Source organism: Bombus terrestris, chromosome 10 (assembly GCF_910591885.1).
Source record: "Bombus terrestris chromosome 10, iyBomTerr1.2, whole genome shotgun sequence".
In the NCBI taxonomy this organism is placed as follows: domain Eukaryota; kingdom Metazoa; phylum Arthropoda; class Insecta; order Hymenoptera; family Apidae; genus Bombus; species Bombus terrestris.
Window position 1 is genome coordinate 15087199 of NC_063278.1, and position 17914 is coordinate 15105112.

General features: G+C 33.4%; 1 protein-coding gene and 1 long non-coding RNA gene across 3 annotated transcripts in view; one reads left to right on the plus strand and one right to left on the minus strand.

Annotated features, from left to right (window-relative positions):
- The window catches only part of LOC100650308 (vesicular acetylcholine transporter), a 202408-nt gene that overhangs the window by 181627 nt on the left and 2867 nt on the right, over nt 1-17914 (plus strand). Inside the window, exons 6-12 of one of the 2 annotated variants that reach the window (XM_048409701.1) lie at nt 879-1059; nt 3608-3782; nt 5676-5905; nt 7705-7916; nt 8888-9010; nt 12430-12637; nt 17047-17247. In XM_048409701.1, coding sequence (XP_048265658.1) covers nt 879-1059; nt 3608-3782; nt 5676-5905; nt 7705-7916; nt 8888-9010; nt 12430-12637; nt 17047-17247 — 1330 coding nt within the window. The remainder of the gene's footprint in view (nt 1-878; nt 1060-3607; nt 3783-5675; nt 5906-7704; nt 7917-8887; nt 9011-12429; nt 12638-17046; nt 17248-17914) is intronic. The other variant, XM_048409702.1, reaches the window with a different exon arrangement.
- LOC125385865 lies at nt 9369-11138 on the minus strand. The gene is made up of 2 exons (XR_007225568.1): nt 10243-11138; nt 9369-10108 (listed from the first exon to the last, which is right to left on the minus strand). It is a non-coding gene; the product is annotated as an uncharacterized LOC125385865 (long non-coding RNA).

Consider the following 17914-nt stretch of genomic DNA (forward strand, 5'->3'; position numbering starts at 1 on the left):
CACCCTATTTATCGTTTCTTCAGTCGATAACACAATGAGCGAGACAATAGTACCGTCTTTCGACGCACAAGCTATAATTATTAAGCTTTAGTCGTTGAGAGCGCAAAACTCACTGAAATTTTGCATAAATCGCGACTACAGTTTGGGGATGAAACATTATCAGGAACCCGAGTGTTTGCGTGACGTTTTCCAGTGGACGTCGATACGTTCAAAACACGCCGCGTCCGTGACGCCCCGAGATAAGTGTAACGCCAGCAAACATCAATGCTGTTGGGAACTGATCGAGCACGATCGACGCATAACAATCGACGAAATCTGCTCGAAAGTTAATATTAATCATGGAAACGTGGTTTCCATCATTCAGAAGGAGCTAGGGTTCCGCAACATCACGATTACTTAAAGAGGATCAGGAGGACGACGTTTCAACAGCAACGAGAAAATAGAGTAATTCGCGTGCAATTGGCTTCTGACTCAGCCCTCCACTTTCTACGAAACTGGAATGAAAAAATTACCGATCCTCTGGCAAAAGTATATAGAGACAAATGAAACGTACGTCGAAAAATAACTCGATTGTTCTTTCTGAAATATTTTACTGAAATATAAAACTATAATATATAAATACAAAACTATAAAATATTTTTAACTAAAGTTATTTTAAACGAATTATTAAATAAAGCTATACAAAATATAAAGAAATATAAACTGCGGTTTATATCTCCGTTACCCTTGTATATGTATCTGTTTCGTAAAAGAAAATACGAACTTTCATTCAGTCAAGGATAAAGCAAAGAGGAACAAAAATTCTTGCAAGAAGAAGATCGATAGCTACGATAATGAGATTATTAAAATTATACAAGTGCAATATTTTCTTATCGCAGGTCCGGTTTGGAAATTGAACAAGTGAGGTCGAAAGATGGAAAGACTATGCAACCTCTGTGCATGGCCCAGCATTACCAAATGTACCGTATATATCGACGACCAGGGTCAAACGGTGACGAGCAAGTTATTCTTGATAGAACTACATCGGGCAATCATATCATCGTTGCTCATCATAACCAGGTATATTTCTAAATACTTGAAACGAAACATTTTACGTGAAATTCTAGTGATGTGATCTAAGGACCTTTAGTAATGAGTAAATACATTCTATTGTTTTTACTAGCATTTTTCGCCACTATTTTTTGGTAATAAGATTCGTGACTATGTTAATAGGTGGAATTTATACTTAAATTTTGAACATGCATTTGAAGATACCGTGATATTTAATGACCAAGTAAAGATGGAATTAATAACAATTTATTAAGAATCTGGTCTCTCCAAATACGCATGCTTTGCGTCCAGTGAATTTTTCTATATCTATAGATCCTTTTTATATTCAGATATTACATTAATACATGCACATATTTATTGACTTTTTACATTTACCTATATATGTATCTATCTAAAAATTTTCATCTGCCATACATACGCATCCAGTGTGTTCGTTTTAAGCATATATGTAAACTCCCTAGAGTTCATGTGGGATAAGGATTCTTTTTGTTTTACGGGTAGCACGACAGGCTTTGTTTCACGGACAGAGCGATCTTCTTTTGTTTTACGGACAACCATTTTTGAGAGGCACGCATTTTCCCAAACGGACGGACAGAGAGTTACATTAGAGACAGACAAGGTTACAGAATAGTTATTTAAGATTTTAAAGACTGAAGAAGAAAGATCGGTAGCTCAGGACGTTGAAAATCGATTCTCGATTTTCAGGTAAACATTGTACAAAACTTGTTATCTCTCATTCATATAATTATTGTTATTTATTGTTATAGACGGATATTAATTGTTGTTTATTTTTGTATTTTATCTAATTACTTTATAATAAAAAAAACTCGATTTTTAGACTACAGAATCAATCCCTGAATTATCCCAAGATTTACGATCTTACATATATATACGATTATTTCTGTAATTATCAAAAATATGAAAAAGTGTTTCAGGCAAAAGTTGTATGGTATCGACTTGACTATTGTATTTAAAACTACATGATTCCATTGAAAACTGTATTGTATTTAAAGATATATGATTCCACTTTCTTATGACCTCTCTACAGAAAAACTGATTACACCTGATTAAGTCTCCTCCGATACCACACAACTTTTATCTAAAATATCTTTTTGTACTTTTGATACTTACGTATCAAATTATTGCGTAGACATTTGCGCAAAAAATTGCGTGTATACATTTAACGCGGACATACTGTATACGTCAATACATATTAAAACAAATCTTTTCAAATAATATCCAATTGAAGATCTTTTGTTCTCCTTTGTCATTCTTATTTCTTTTCGTTTCATATTTATTTTACAGAAATACCGTTTCACGCCAGCTGTTCTACTTAAACACGTGCAATTTGATTCCTATTTACGCTTTACTTATTTTAAGTTATGCAAGCTTAAGTAAGTGCACGAATATTTCATAATATTATTTAATAATATAACTATTTTCTAATGTAATTCGATCAAGTAATTAAGACCTTCTCAACCAACGTTTTCCTCACCTAAAATTACTTGCCTTTGAGAATTGGAGAAGACAACCTTTTTTAAATGATTTCGTCATTTGAAACTGGAAATTGTAAAAAATAAAAATCTGAAAAAGAATTATTTTCTTAATACGGTATTAGTTCTTTTATCGCTGTTTCAAATTTTCTCATACACATAATTTATATATTTTATATGTACATATAGATACAGTTCAAAGATTGGTAAATATAAACAATGCAAGAATGCACTTTGCGAAATTGAATTTCAGGCTCTGGAATTGAAAGATTAGACGAACACAAGTTATCCACTCATATATTACGTATATAAGATACATACATAACGTGGTAAAGAAGCACTTGAAGCTGCCAAAAACAAAAATATATGTATAAACTTACAGAATATATGTAGATGTAAGCTAAATATCAACATATTACACATATATATTTTTATCAGAAGTCATGCATGTTAAAAGACTGAAAACAGAGTCAATTTTCGAAATCTCCAGTATGAATCATCGAAGAGTGCTGGAAAAAAAATTCTGTAAATGTTAAGAAACAAATTTTTCAGGAGGAGAAGAAATCTTATCGATATTACGCATTGACGTAGTCGAAATTCATAAAAAAAAAAATGATATCTGGAGAAAAGCCTATACGTACCACCTCTTAGTTGTAAAAAAAGAATGTTCCATTCTTTTAGATAGATGGCATAGACAAAAGCCAAGAGACAATTAACTTATGTTTACTGGCACACTTTTTTCTGTAAGGGCGACGTTGTGACATCATTTTCTGGCATTATTAATGACTATTTAGAAAGAAAAATAGCACTTAAATTCTATATCACAGTATTCTCATTGATATGTGGAACATTTTCCACCAAAAGATCAGAATTTTTCTATCATAGCACTTACAGTGTTTTGTATAAGCACTCCTCCATTAATTTAGTCGAATAAAGCAATAATACCACAGTGTGCAAACTGATTTGACATTCACAAAATCGTTATTTTCTCATCGCTCCAATATTTAACGAGATACTCGGATCAATGGATATGTATAAATTCAGAGATTGCATTTTTTCCACAGTTTTATAGCGTGCCTGTTAGGGCTTCTGATCGAGGGCGTATAACTGAAGCCGAATTAGTTCAACAAATTCTAAAGATCATGGCAACTAAAGCTGATCCTAGAACTCCGCCAGTCGGTATCCTCACAACGATGAAAAGACCAGCTTGGGCAAAAGCTAGAGAAGAATTACTTAGACGTACGTATGTTTATAATTTCCTCTTTAATAGCAATTATGCGATTAATTTACCAATATAACATCCTTGCAATACTAATATATTAATACAGGGATTAAAACATTCAACTAAAAATAAAATCTTCGAACTATAGAGCTTTCGACGTACCGAAATTTCCGAGTAAAAGAAATTTAGCGAATGAAAATTCGACATGCGGAAGCTTCGTACGAAGGCACAATTTAGTATTTTAAGCTTCCGCTTAGAACACATTTTATTCGATGTACACAAATACAGAAGCTACAGACGTGGAACATGATGGCATTTACGCGTTCGACCGATGAACGATTAGCCTTCTACGGGCGTACACGAAGGGCGAAGCAGTAAGAATACGGCTTGTGTCGTCTTATTAGAGTTATTAGAGGCGATCCTAATGGTTAGAAGAAAGGAGTCAATATCGAAGGATTGGTTCCTCACATTTTGTGATACGCGACATAGCTAGAGGCGCATTTCGACTTACAGAGATAAACTTCGACCTGCAAAGGTCTGGCTATTGCAAATTTGAGTTTCAGAGGTAAAATAACGCATCTGGACAGGTGGCAAATAATTCGAGTTAAAGTGAGTTTTATCTCGACTTCTAGAGGTTTTCGCAGCACAAATGAATAAAGTTGTAGTTTTATAGAGATTTTCGAACTATAGAGTTTATTAGATTATTGTAGCATATTATAAAATGTTAAAGAAAAAGAAACAAGAAACATTTATATCCATTTGCTGATGTCGATATACTCTGTACAAGCGAAGGTACGACTCACACCATTGCCAAGCAGTTAGAGTAATCTTGTTGCAAGTTCTCCGGCAACCCTTGCCGCTACGTACCCTCCCACGGCATAATTAACCGGCTGTTCTGCTCTCGCCAATATTCGCAATATTCCCATTATCCTCGTAACCCGACCTTACCCAACGACAACCTACGACCTACGTCTATAAATCGAATGAAGGTGTAACAAGCTAACGACGATACGTGGTTGGGTTCGTTTCCTCGTCGTGCAGAGCAAGTATCTTTAACCCTTTATCAGGTCGTTATCTTCAACCAAAAAATTTTATTACGTGACTAGCCAATAAACGACACTTCTAAAATTTTTACAAATTAAAGTTTATGCTTCTTGTCTTGAGAAGGAAAAGATTATAAATGTTTGTAAATTTATCTATATGTATCTATCTATATGTTATCTTGTGCATATGTATGCAATTGTTGTATTCCATGTTGTATTACTGAAGATTTTAGTTAGTAATTATTAAATTTGCAATTTTTGTTTCATTGCATTAAAGTTTGATTTGGAACAACTTCATACTAGATTATCAAAAAATAAAATGAAAAAGGTAATTTATGGCTATTTCTAATTTGAAAGGTAATAAAATGGAACATTTCACGAGCCGTTTTACGAACAAAATCGTGTTATATTAACGTTATTAGGTTTGCTAGAATTTTCGTGCACAAGTTGGTAAATTTTTGTAAATAAACATTCATATTGAATCGAGAAACGAGGAGTAAAAATTGAGCTCAAACGAATCGACTAAAAAGAATTGTTGAATAACAGTAAATTCTGAAAAATAAGATATTCTGTATGCCTATAATTATTTTGTCTCGATTACCAACGATAAAATTTATGGACTCAGGCTTTGCTGAAGCAATACATTTCAAAGTTACATACATCACTAAGCGCTCTTATAACGTCGACAATGTATCGACAGTATGTCATTTTCTTGGAAGAATTGTTACTAGTCAATTGTGCGCGATTTTCCCTCGCTCTTACTAAATACACAATCAAGAAACACATTCTGATAGAAAACTGTAATTACGTGAGTAATAAACGATAATATAACCAAAAGAAAGAAATAAAGGCAAAAGAATTTTGCAGACGAGCAAAATCGGCACAATCTGGAATTGCTGGAGAGATGTCTGTGCGTGGTATGCATCGACGACGATGTACTGCCGGCAACGTTCAATAATCCCCTGAACAAGGAAGATCGATGGATCGGCGACCGAGATTACGCTAACGTGCTTCATCATGTTCTCCACGGCGGAGGTTCCAGACATTTGGGTGCGAATCGTTGGTTCGATAAAACTTTCCATGCTATTCTTGGCAAGGTATATACCTACCTACAACTACACGCTATATCCGATTAAGAGAAAAATTGTAGTTTCACATTGAAGCAACAACTTTTTCTCCGCGCAACGTTATTTCTGCCCACTCGAGAGTTATTCTTATTCGAGCGATCTGTTTCATTTTCCCATCCAAGTTCCTAGGTCGGTCTGTCATTCCGCATAGGAATGGGAAGAAAACTTGGAAAACATATGTACACGTAACTAGTGGTTACTTGGATGATAATATAGTTGTTACTTCTATTACGGTCGCTAGCACATTTTCATGATAATTTGTAATTTCTCTCTTTCTGATTTCGTTTCACGCTATTTGAGCCAATGAAGCATCCAGATAGCTTTATCCTCTCTCCCGATGCAATATCCTGTCTAGATCCACCGAATTCGTAACAATCAGTGACGATTAACTCATTTTCGCCACTTAATGTGTATCAACTTGATACAATGATAGAACATCGATAAGATGGAAATGATTGGAGATATTTTGTAGACAACACTGTAAATGGAAAAATTAAAAACTGTTGCTCATTTATCGCGTAATGACCTACTTGCTAGTGGGAACACTGTAGTATAAAATTGAAGAGATAATTTCTATTTGTAAATAATTACTATAATAAATAATTCATATAATAATAATTATTATTATTATTAAAATAATTATAAAATAAATAAATAACATAATAATAAATAATATGAAATATAATAAATAATTATTTCCAAATAATTACTACTACTCCAACATTGTCTCTGCATATACAAACAATATTGCACTCAATATAAATGCCATTAAACGATAGACATGTGATAGACATGCTCGAACACATAGACATTAAATATCACCAATTTTATAACAATTCTTACTCGGAACGTTATAAAATATAGCTTAATGATAAACATAAAAAGAACATTTTGATAAATTATACTTTTTTTTTTATAATTTATTTAGAGCTAAACAGGATTGGTACTTACAATGCATGCAATTTAAAATGAATGACACATTCAGTTTTTTCTACAACTAAGAAGCACATACAACTTTTCTACTAAAACAATTCCCTTTCTGATGAACATATTAGTTCTAAAAATGGAAAATTTTGTGACGCATTTGGATTATTTCGTACATTTAAGATCTTGTAATAATCAAAACAAATTAAATTTCGAAAATACGTTCCAGAAAGTTTCTCTCTGTGTTAAAAATTTTGATGTTTGACACTCAGTGTTGTGTACGAGAAATGTTCAATCGTTTCTTGGCTTTTGTCTATGACATCTGTCTAAATGAATGGAACATCGAGTTTTCCTTACAACTAACAGAAAATATGTACAGGCTTTTTCACGGATACACTTTTCTTTTTCGTGAATTTGGACTACATTGTTCTCTATTGATTCTTATATCTTTTCCTATAGAAAGTAAAAACTAACTGTCATTTATTATTTAACAAAATTATTTATTATAGAAATAACATTTAGAAAGAGAAATTGCACTTCGATCCTGTACTGCAGTATTATCATGTAGAACATTTTCCGCTAAAAAATAAAAATTTTCCAATTTTCACGCTTACAGTGTTTTCTACAAGCGCTCTTCAATTCTCCTTCATAGGTGGCAGATTTCGTTCGCGTGTCAAAGTCGACAAGTTTCAGAAAAATTGTTCTGTAAATGGCCGAATAATATAATATTCTACCGGAAAAGTGTGTCAAATTGAAACGAAGATGGCTAAGGCTTAGATCGACTATTATGCATATTATCTTCTCACGTTATTTGTACACTCTATTTCGCTTGTCTGCTCATCAAGGACGGAATGTGGGGCATGAACTACGAACATTCGGCCGGCGAAGGTCCAGCAATTTTTATCACGTTCGAAGAATTAACAGAAAAGGTCGATGCCATGTCGCCACCCGAGGAAACTACAGTACCTTCGCATTTACCTGCGCCAGAAAAACTGGAGTGGCACCTATCCGAACAAAGCCTCAACGATATCCGAGATGCAATGATATCTTTCGACGCGTGAGTAACGATGAAACATGTATTCAGTGCCGTCGAGACGTTCAAACGAACATTTTCGGTTATCAAAAAACTTCGTAGTTAAACTTTACGTTTCCTAACATCTTATACTATGGTCCGGTTCCTAAAGTCTTAATCTCGACGTTCTGAAAAACGAAGCAAAGCAATTATTATATTATTATATTCCTATCCTTGACTTTCATCATATTTTGAGCGATGGCATCTTTATATCGTTTGAAATCTATATTACTTTCATGTATTTTAATTTTGCACTTGTATATAGATTGCATTTCGTATACAGATTGAGATCTTTACACTCACGATCAACGACGATGCTAACCCTTAACGCTCCGACTTTTAATTGTGAATATCGACCGGAAACTCCAGCTTATTCTCATTATACTTCGACTTGTAAGTTTTTAAGTGTCAGATTTTAACACGTTGGTCGCCATGTCACCCATATCTGTGTGACAGGTATGCTTCCGTGGGGCTCCGTAACCCAAATATGGGTGACGTTCTTCTTGTTCGAGTTAATTAAATATAGAATATTATATATAGGATATACAACATAAAAATACCAAAAACACATTATACCATACTTTTTATTAATTTATATTCTGGATAAAATATTACATTATGCTATGTCGTATAGTATTCGTTAAAACATTCCAAACACATTTGGGACGATTTTGTTATAAAAGTAATACGAAAATGGTTTATTAAGGAGTAGAGCGTTGCACGTCGGTGGTGATTGAGAGGCACACTTGGAGTAGAGCGCCGCACATCGGTGGTACTTGAGAGGTACATTTGGAGCGTTAAGGGCTAAACATTCATAAGAAACAAACTTGATCGAATATTTTACCCGTTTATATCAATAATAGATGTTAATAATAATATACAGTTATTAATTAAATGTAGTCAATAATAATTAATAATATATAATATGTAATATATAATAATAATTGTATTAATAGACTAGTGGAGGACCTGGACCTTTGTATTTTATGGTTTCAAGAATATTCGAAGGAATTTATAAAATCCCACAAGATTAGTCCGGATGTTTATATACAACTAGCATTACAATTTACACACTTTAGGTGAGTACCTATTTTATATTCAATAGTTGCCATTTTTTCCATGTTCATTGTTTACTGCGAACAAATTTAAATTGCTAAAAGTATCCATACGGTGAGATACAAAATTAAATCATACAACGAAAGAATTTATCTTAGAGGTTTTAATCTTTAACACTTTGAATGCCACGCTAGTTTTACAGGGATTGCCCATGGCGTCATGATGAATTTTTTATTATGCGATATATATAATGTTGAAATATTACTTACAAGAGATAAGTTGCGGTGTATAATCATGTTTAATGAATTTATCTCACAGGGGTCACCAGTAATCCCCGTGGCGCTGAAGTGCGATTTCGCGCGATTCGCTTATTTTTTGCGATTATCAATTATCTTATACTGTTTCTTTATGTTACTAAATAATTGTTCCACGTGTTTATTCTTGTCGAGAGCATCTAACAATCAGGCAAGAGCGTTTATTATACTTTTATGTACTACACAAATTTTTGCACTTCATGTTTTCTATTTTTTAGTTAGCCCTTAAAGTTAATATAATTTCAAATGGAGATTACGCGTCAAGCAATTCCACTGACGATACATTTTTACCAAATCCCCCCAAACGATGTCGAGTACTGTCAGGCAGAGGAAAGTTCCTCGAGCAGTTTATCTAATATGATAATAACAATATGCGCACATAATAGATCTATATTTCATGTATAAATAAAACTATTTTTATATGTTTTATATTGCATTAATTTCGTCACACCATTGTAGTAACGATGGTAATAATGGAAAATTTATAATTATTGACATTTGTTCAAATTATGTATTTCTACTAATATTGGCGAGTCGGTTACCAGTGGCCCCCACGGCGCTACTGTCACAGGGTAAATTTGCCTGACTATGTGATAAGATAGGCAGTCCCAACCGCCTTATCATAAGTCACCGCCAGGGTAACGTCCAGTCCCCTAGGCATGATACATCCGTACAACCAAAATCCATAGTAACATCCAACCATATGACACATCCACACGACCAAGGTCTTCCTCCTACTCCAACAAATAAAAGGGTATATATGTAAGATCGTAAATCTTGGGATAATTCGGGGATCGATTCTGTAGTCTGAAAATCGAGTTTTTTTTTATTATAAAGTAATTAGATAAAATACAAAAATGAATAACAATTAATATCCGTCTATAACAATAAATAACAATAATTATATGAATGAGAGATAACAAGTTTTGTACAATGTTTACCTGAAAATCGAGAATCGATTTTCAACGTCCTGAGCTACCAATCTTTCTTCTTCAGTCTTTAAAATCTTAAATAACTATTCTGTAACCTTGTCTGTCTCTAATGTAACTCTCTGTCCGTTCGTTTGGGAAAATGCGTGCCTCTCAAAAATGGTTGTCCGTAAAACAAAAGAAGATCGCTCTGTCCGTGAAACAAAGCCTGTCGTGCTACCCGTAAAACAAAAAGAATCCCTATCCCACATGAACTCTAGGGAGTTTACATATATATACTGCTCCCGAAATCAGCCAGTGTGTCTCTCTGCAATATTCTATTCTGTTCTGTTGTAACATTTTGTACTCTGTCAGTTCTTAATAAATTTGGTACTAATCGAAATACAAATCTCTCACCTCCCACGCGGAACGTGAAATAATTTCGAATCGACGTCACACTACCGACAAGTTGTCACCGGTGACCCCGTGGCATTCAACGTGTTAAGCATTTTTTACTTCACTCTGTGAACATTGAGCTTCTAAACCCTTCAGTCGCTTTATTAACATCCTGCACGCTTATTAATTGACAAAAAAGATAATAAACTCATCTATCGATTTACGCAAGACGTTTTTTATATGGATGACATTTACGTAAAAAGAAGCTGCTAATACAAGGCAAACACGTGGAAAGAAGAATGTTATAAACATATTTATTATAAACAAAAATTTTACTAGCATTCGGAAAATTGAGGAGATTTTAATGCGTGTGTGTATATGTTAAATTGTAAGGAAAAATCGAATAGTACGCTATGTGTAACTCTTTAAATTGCCTACAACTGCATAAATGTTCCAGATATACATTTTTTTTTATTTATTATTTGAATTCACAATTTGTCCAATTTGGACATTTGGTAGAATTTAACAGTTATATTAACATGTAGGTGGCTACCCCCAGCGGGGTACCATCCTCGCGTTTGCTAGGTCATATCCTTCGTGAGGTCTGCTGGGTGCTTCCTTTTTAGCCTTCTCAAATATACATAGTTATTTACTATTTACAAAGTGTCAAAATGGTCCTCGCTTATGTTAACACGCTACTCAAAACAATTACCTTCTAATTATTATTAGATGTTCGTTCTTCCTGTTACTGCGACTTTTTATATCCATTCCACGCGTTCTTTTATGCTATGTTAGTTTATTTTCCAAATTATTGCCTTAAATATTTCACAGTGTCATACGAATAACATATCATATTAAGAGACATTAAATCTATATAGCTTGTTCGTTTTTGATCGTTTGATCGCTATAGAACCATTCATAAGAGCGATTTTAATTGTTTTGAGCAGTGTATCAACATATGTATTAGCAGTGTGGTGAATAATTCGAGACACAAACGCATTTTCTGCATTATCTCTTCAGTATTTCCAAGAAACCACTGATCATGTCTAGATATGTTAAGTGAAATTGTTTTTGCGAAATATAAATTGAATAACGAATATTAAAATTGAATAATAATTGAAAATTAAATAAATTGAATAAACACGATAACGAGAGACGTTACATGGCGAATTATTGCCTTTCATGACTGAAACAGAAGACAAAAAACATTTTTTCAAAAGGAAGCCGCTACAAAAAGGGTGGTCTCAAGATTTTACAATAGAATTATTAACGTGAACAGTATTGAGTACTGATTTGAAAACGATCGTGAACTTGCGAGAAATTCTTGTTTAAAAAAGTTTACGATCAGGAGAAGCCAACTATAGAAAATATCGTTAAACTTAAAAAAAAAAAAGAATAAAATCAATGTGGGCAATTATTTGAAACAACTTTAAATAAGTTACAGGATAGTGTACCTATAGATGTAATCAAAAATAAAGAGCAATCCACTAAATACTGAATGAAAAGATAACAAAATTAACATTGAGTTTATATTCTTTCACAGCCACAAACATAATTTTAAGAGAAAATTTAATTTCTTGCAAACTTCGAAAGAAGGGAATTTTTTGTTGTTGTACTTTCAATTTTGTATTGTATTATAATATAAAATTATATAAACAATTTTGTCAATCTTTGTTTTAATATTATGAAATATCTAAAAATAGGGTTGAGTTTATAATTGTTCGGGGTACTATACACTGTACATATACATTTTGAATTTATTAAAACAACTGTAAAAAAAGCTAATAATAAATTCTTATGTCTAAAATCTTTTGTTTGGAACAGATTGCATGGAAACTTAGTAGCAACTTACGAGAGCGCAGGCATTCGAAGATTCGCATTAGGAAGAATCGATTGCATCAGAGCAGCCAGCCCGGAAGCTCTGGCCTGGGCGAAGGCCATGTGCCAAGGGGATCCCGAAAGTCAAACCACGAATCAGCAAAGCAACACCCTAGACGAAGGCACCAAAAGAGTTCAGTTCACCATTTACAGTGTAACTGAAACTTGGCTGTATTTCGTAGAGTTTGTCGTTTGTAGCGACACGATACTCCCCATAGACGAGATATTTTCAAAACATAACGACCATCCAATTACTTAAGCTTCAAATTACGCTGAAACTGTAGAAAGACTGACTGGGCTCCGATTTCGGTGATTTTAGGATATGTTGTAGAAATTGATATTTTGAACAATTTCTCTTATACATATAAAGCGAAAAACTGCTACGGTGAATTCTGCCTATAACACCTAACCCAAACCGATAAACTATAAGCAAAACATAATACATAATGATAGGTAACATATACGTCAGCATTGGTTGCTGAGTGTGAAAAATGACACCTGACCCAAACAGATAAAGTATAAGCAAAAGAATTAGGTTTGGTTTAGACGTTATTTTATCCGGCTGCGGATCATGAGACATCCAGTAACCAATATTGACGTATACGTTGCCAAACATACACAACTACAGTATGTTCGTTTTAGTTATATAAACACGATTACTTCTGTAAGTATCAAAAGTACAGAAAAATGTTTCAGACAAAAGTAGTATGGTATGAAAGAGGGCATAATCTGATTTTTTTTATTTACTTTTTGTTTTACTATCAATTCTCAGTGCGAGAATTATAACTAATTTTCTCTGGCGTGGCGCAGTGACATGGCTAATTATTTATAATAGGTTAATACTTATTATAGATAAGTATAATTTCTAAATAATTATTATAAATAAGTAAATATTACTTAATCTAAATATCTAGTTAAATCTTGTGCTTAGGACTAACGGGTAGTGTTTTTTTAGCCTGCAGATCTGGTCCGACGTGTTAAGTAATTTAGTAATTAGGGAGTTTCGATGTTTGATGACTCTTTTGCTATATCTATTGCTATATTTTGATATTTCTTCTTTGACTGTAGGTATCTTGAGGTCGCGATGTATTGCTTCGTTGGTGACATACCAGGGTGCATTTATTAGGGATCTTAGCGTTTTCGATTGGAAGCGTTGAAGTGTTTCAATGTTGGAATTACTTGCTGTTCCCCATAGTTAGATTCCGTAGATCCAGACAGGTTTTATTACGGTCTTATAGAACGCAATTTTGTTCTGCGTGCTTAGGTTGGAGCGACGGCCAGTGAACCAATAAAATTTTTTAAGTTTGTCCTTGAGTTGCTTCGATTTGTCTGTGATGTTTTGTATCCACGTTAATCCCCTGTCCAGAGTCAGGTATCTGACTGTATCCTTGTTAGGAATTGTTATATTGTTAATGGTGATCGGCATAATCTGGTGAAGTTAGCTTTTTCGTAGATGGCCAAGTAGAGATCATATGAAAGTGATGTATATTGTTTTTTTTAATGGAATCATATAATTTTAAATACTGTAATAGATCCGTTTCAACATTCTCTACAAAAAAGTGGCTACCTAATTATGCAGAAAAGTCATTAGTTTAGAAGATATTTTAACTTTAATTTGTCAAATTTAACGTACGACAGACAAGGAAAAACGCGAGCTGATAGTTTAATACGTTAAATTTTACAAATCAAATTTAAAATATCTTCTAAACTAATGATTTTTCTACATAATTAGGTGAATACTTTCTTTGTAGAGAATGCTAAGGCGGATCAATTACTGTATTTAAAATTATATAATTCTATCTAAAGAAACCTATATGTCATCTTCATATAACATCTACTTGGCTATCAGCAAAAGAATCTAATTACTCCAGATTATGTCCTCTTTGATATCATACTTTGATATCGTTCAATTTTTGTTTTATTTAGACATTTCCTATTTTTGATACTTATAAAAATAATCGCATACTGTACGCAGAATTCAGTTCTTCCACCAGCAGTTCTTTGTGAATATCTCGGAAACTAGGCAAATCCAGCCCTTATATGCATAGAAAAAGGTAGCTCAAAACGTTGAGTTTTACAATATATTCAAAAATCATCGGAATCGAAGTCTAGTCAGTCTTTTTACAGTTTCACCCAAATTACTCGAGCTTCTCGTGTTTCTTTCACTTTTCGCAAGTTCTCGTACTCATCTACAGAGGTGTACGTACACAGCATTAATCCGAAAAGAAGACCATAAATACGATTCCACAAAAACGACAAGCGGTGGACAAGTCTACATAGATGGGAAAAATAACGAAATAATAAAGGAAGGGAGACTCTTGAAGAAAAAGGCAATCAATTAAACTAGACCGTGTTCGCTCTTTTTCCCGTTGGAGTGTTTGCCTGGTCTCTCGAGTGGCCTCGGGCGAGTTTCATGGGGGTTTTACCGTTTGCTTTCTTTCCGCGGTTCACCCTCGTCTGGAAAGTGGCACGGCGAGCTGACTGTTGTTTCTCGTTTATCACGATGTTATTTCAGCCGTCCTCCATCCCGCAATTACTCCGCTGTTCATCGAAAATGCACGATAATGAAATTGACTCCCTCCGTGCGTGTAGTTTTCTACCCTAACGACTAACGAGCCCATACGTTTCCGTGGATACACTCGTTTTCATGTACCGTATACAGAATGTTTCGTAGTTTGCACTAACAACAGAAAATGGAGTGGTTGATCGCCTAAAAATACTTATGTACGTATATAGCCACAACCAGACAATGTTTTCTTCTTATATGCATAACTTCGTTTCTGATCAAGTTGATTTTCAATGATTTTCACGAAAGAAATACTAGGTACTCTAATGTTAAATTAACAGTTGACGATGGGAGATCAAACGAGTACTAATTAAATCGTAGTGGTTTATATACAGAATAATTTTAGTAACTGAGACGCACTGTAGTTTTATTGGAGCGAAAAGTTATAGTTAGGAAAAGATTATAAAGAAGAATGTACCGATACAATGCAATTTTTTCTTAAATGGAGGTGTACGATTTTCTTTTGTATAAATTGGTTCCTCATATTGTTTTGAGACGAAGCCCTTATAAGTTACAAGTCAGTATTATCGAAATACAGTAAAGCTTATCTTACCCGAACTAATAAGGAGACAAAACTGTTGGGATAATGGAATTTTCCGATAATGGAACGATCATTTTCCCGATGTAGAATTTCATTTATTCAAATACAGATTAAGATTAATTGACAAATTCTTTAAATATTTATGAATCCCATATCTTGTTGGCTGCTGAATCACATATTTCTGCATACAGAAGAATCTCTTTTTGTACTTCGAACCATCGGAATCTTTTACAAAAAGGCACCTCTTCACGTGCGCCTTCTATAACTACTAGTGACCACGTTCAGTGAAACGAAACGAATCTGTAGCAAGTTGTAGGAACCAATGTCTTTCAGAAAATTTGGAGCTCGTTTGTTGTTTTTATTTGTGTAGAATCGCCATTATTATCGTCTTTATCGCGATGAAACAATTTTATTACCTCAGTATATTTAAGTATATTTTTTACTATTGGCAGCATCAAAGGAATATGCATCGAATAATTTTCAATATCATATTTTTATTTTTTAATGTCTGTGATCGCGGCTTTTTCAACTCTATGTATTCTTGGTTATTCTGTTGCACTTGCACCACTTTCGAGTTTTTTAATTATATCATAGTTTGTTTCAATAGTTAGAACGGTATTAGTTTCATAATAAATTCTTATAATCAAAACTCAATCAATCGAATCAAGGAAAGAGTACGTTATATATGAACACTAATAAAATATGTATATATTTGAAAGAAAAAGAATGAAGAAAGGAATACTGAGAAATACTATGTTTGGATAACACAGCGTTTGGATATTAGGATATTCGAATAAGAGGGACTATACTGTACATATTTCTTTTTAAATTCACGCTCAACAAACGCTCAAACAAACATTTTCCTAAACATTTTCCTATTTTCTAACTTTACCTAAAATAAAACTATAGTTCGTCTCAGAGTTAGTATAGGAAGACCACCGATAAAAAACATGACAAATCGCATTTTCTGTCTTTTATAATAATAGAGCACTTTAAAAATTCAGTACGTCGTCAACCGTGCTTCAATTAAATATGCGTTATATATAAATATATTAATATTTTTTATCAGTGAATAATATACGACGCTATAATATACGACATATAATACACGATGCATATTAACGTACATTCTGCCTTTGTGTAGGAATCAAATTCGTTCAAAGGTATAATAAATTTTCGAAATTAATTTTTCTTAGTAATTAATATTAATGAATATGTACAACAAAATGCGAGGCATCATGTATACGGAAGTACTTATATATATATATCTACACGCATACATTTACATATATCAGCATGAACTTAATACGTTCATTTTCCGCGTACAAATAATTCTTTAATATTAACATTTCTAATGAATTACTACAGAAGTGTAGGTATATAAATATAGAAAATACATATGTATATGTTATTTTCGTTCACCATTGAAATGGTCCGTTTGCAATGGCTTTTTCAGCAAGAGAGGATCAAGGAGCTGTTTGATTTAGCGGTACAAAGACAGACTAAGGAAATGAACGACAACATAAATGGTTATGGAATCGACAACCATTTAATGGGTCTCCGTTACGCCGCACAAGAAGCTGGAGAGCCAATCCCGGATATTTTCACTGATCAGGCTTATAAGATCGTCAATCATTTTGCTCTTTCAACGTCACAGGTTAATAATGATGATCAACGATTGATCGATACTTGAAACTCTCACATGTATGCCACTTTCATGTAGGCTCTCGTTCTCCAACACCTCAAAGTTGTCCACACGAGGTCATTATATACGATGACCAAACAGATCTGTAGCACTTCATCATCATCATCATCATCATTATCTATCAGATGGATTCTGCATACTACATAAATTATTAGTTGTACATCTTTATGTCCAAATTGATTACGAGATTATTAATATAATAATTTATTAGAATCTCCGAGCACAGTAATTTGCTAGTTAATTACGTTAGCAAACTGATAAATTACTAGGTATACAGTGTTGTGAATAATTATAGACTCAAACACATTTTCTGCATTATCTTTTCAATATATTCAAGGCAATCATGCCTAGATATGTTGAGTGAAATTGTTTTTGTAAAAGGTAGATTGAACACTACAGGATATTAGGATATGTTACATAACTGAAATGGAAAGCAAAGAGACATTTTTTTAACGAGACAATGCTCCTATCCATACAGCTGCCATTACAAACAAGTGGTTTCAAGATTTCGGAATAGAATTATTATTTATAATTAGAATTATTAGTCAGCATTAAGTGCTGATCTGAATCCAATCGAAAACCTGTGGAGAATTCTAGAAAAGTTTACGATCAGAAGAAA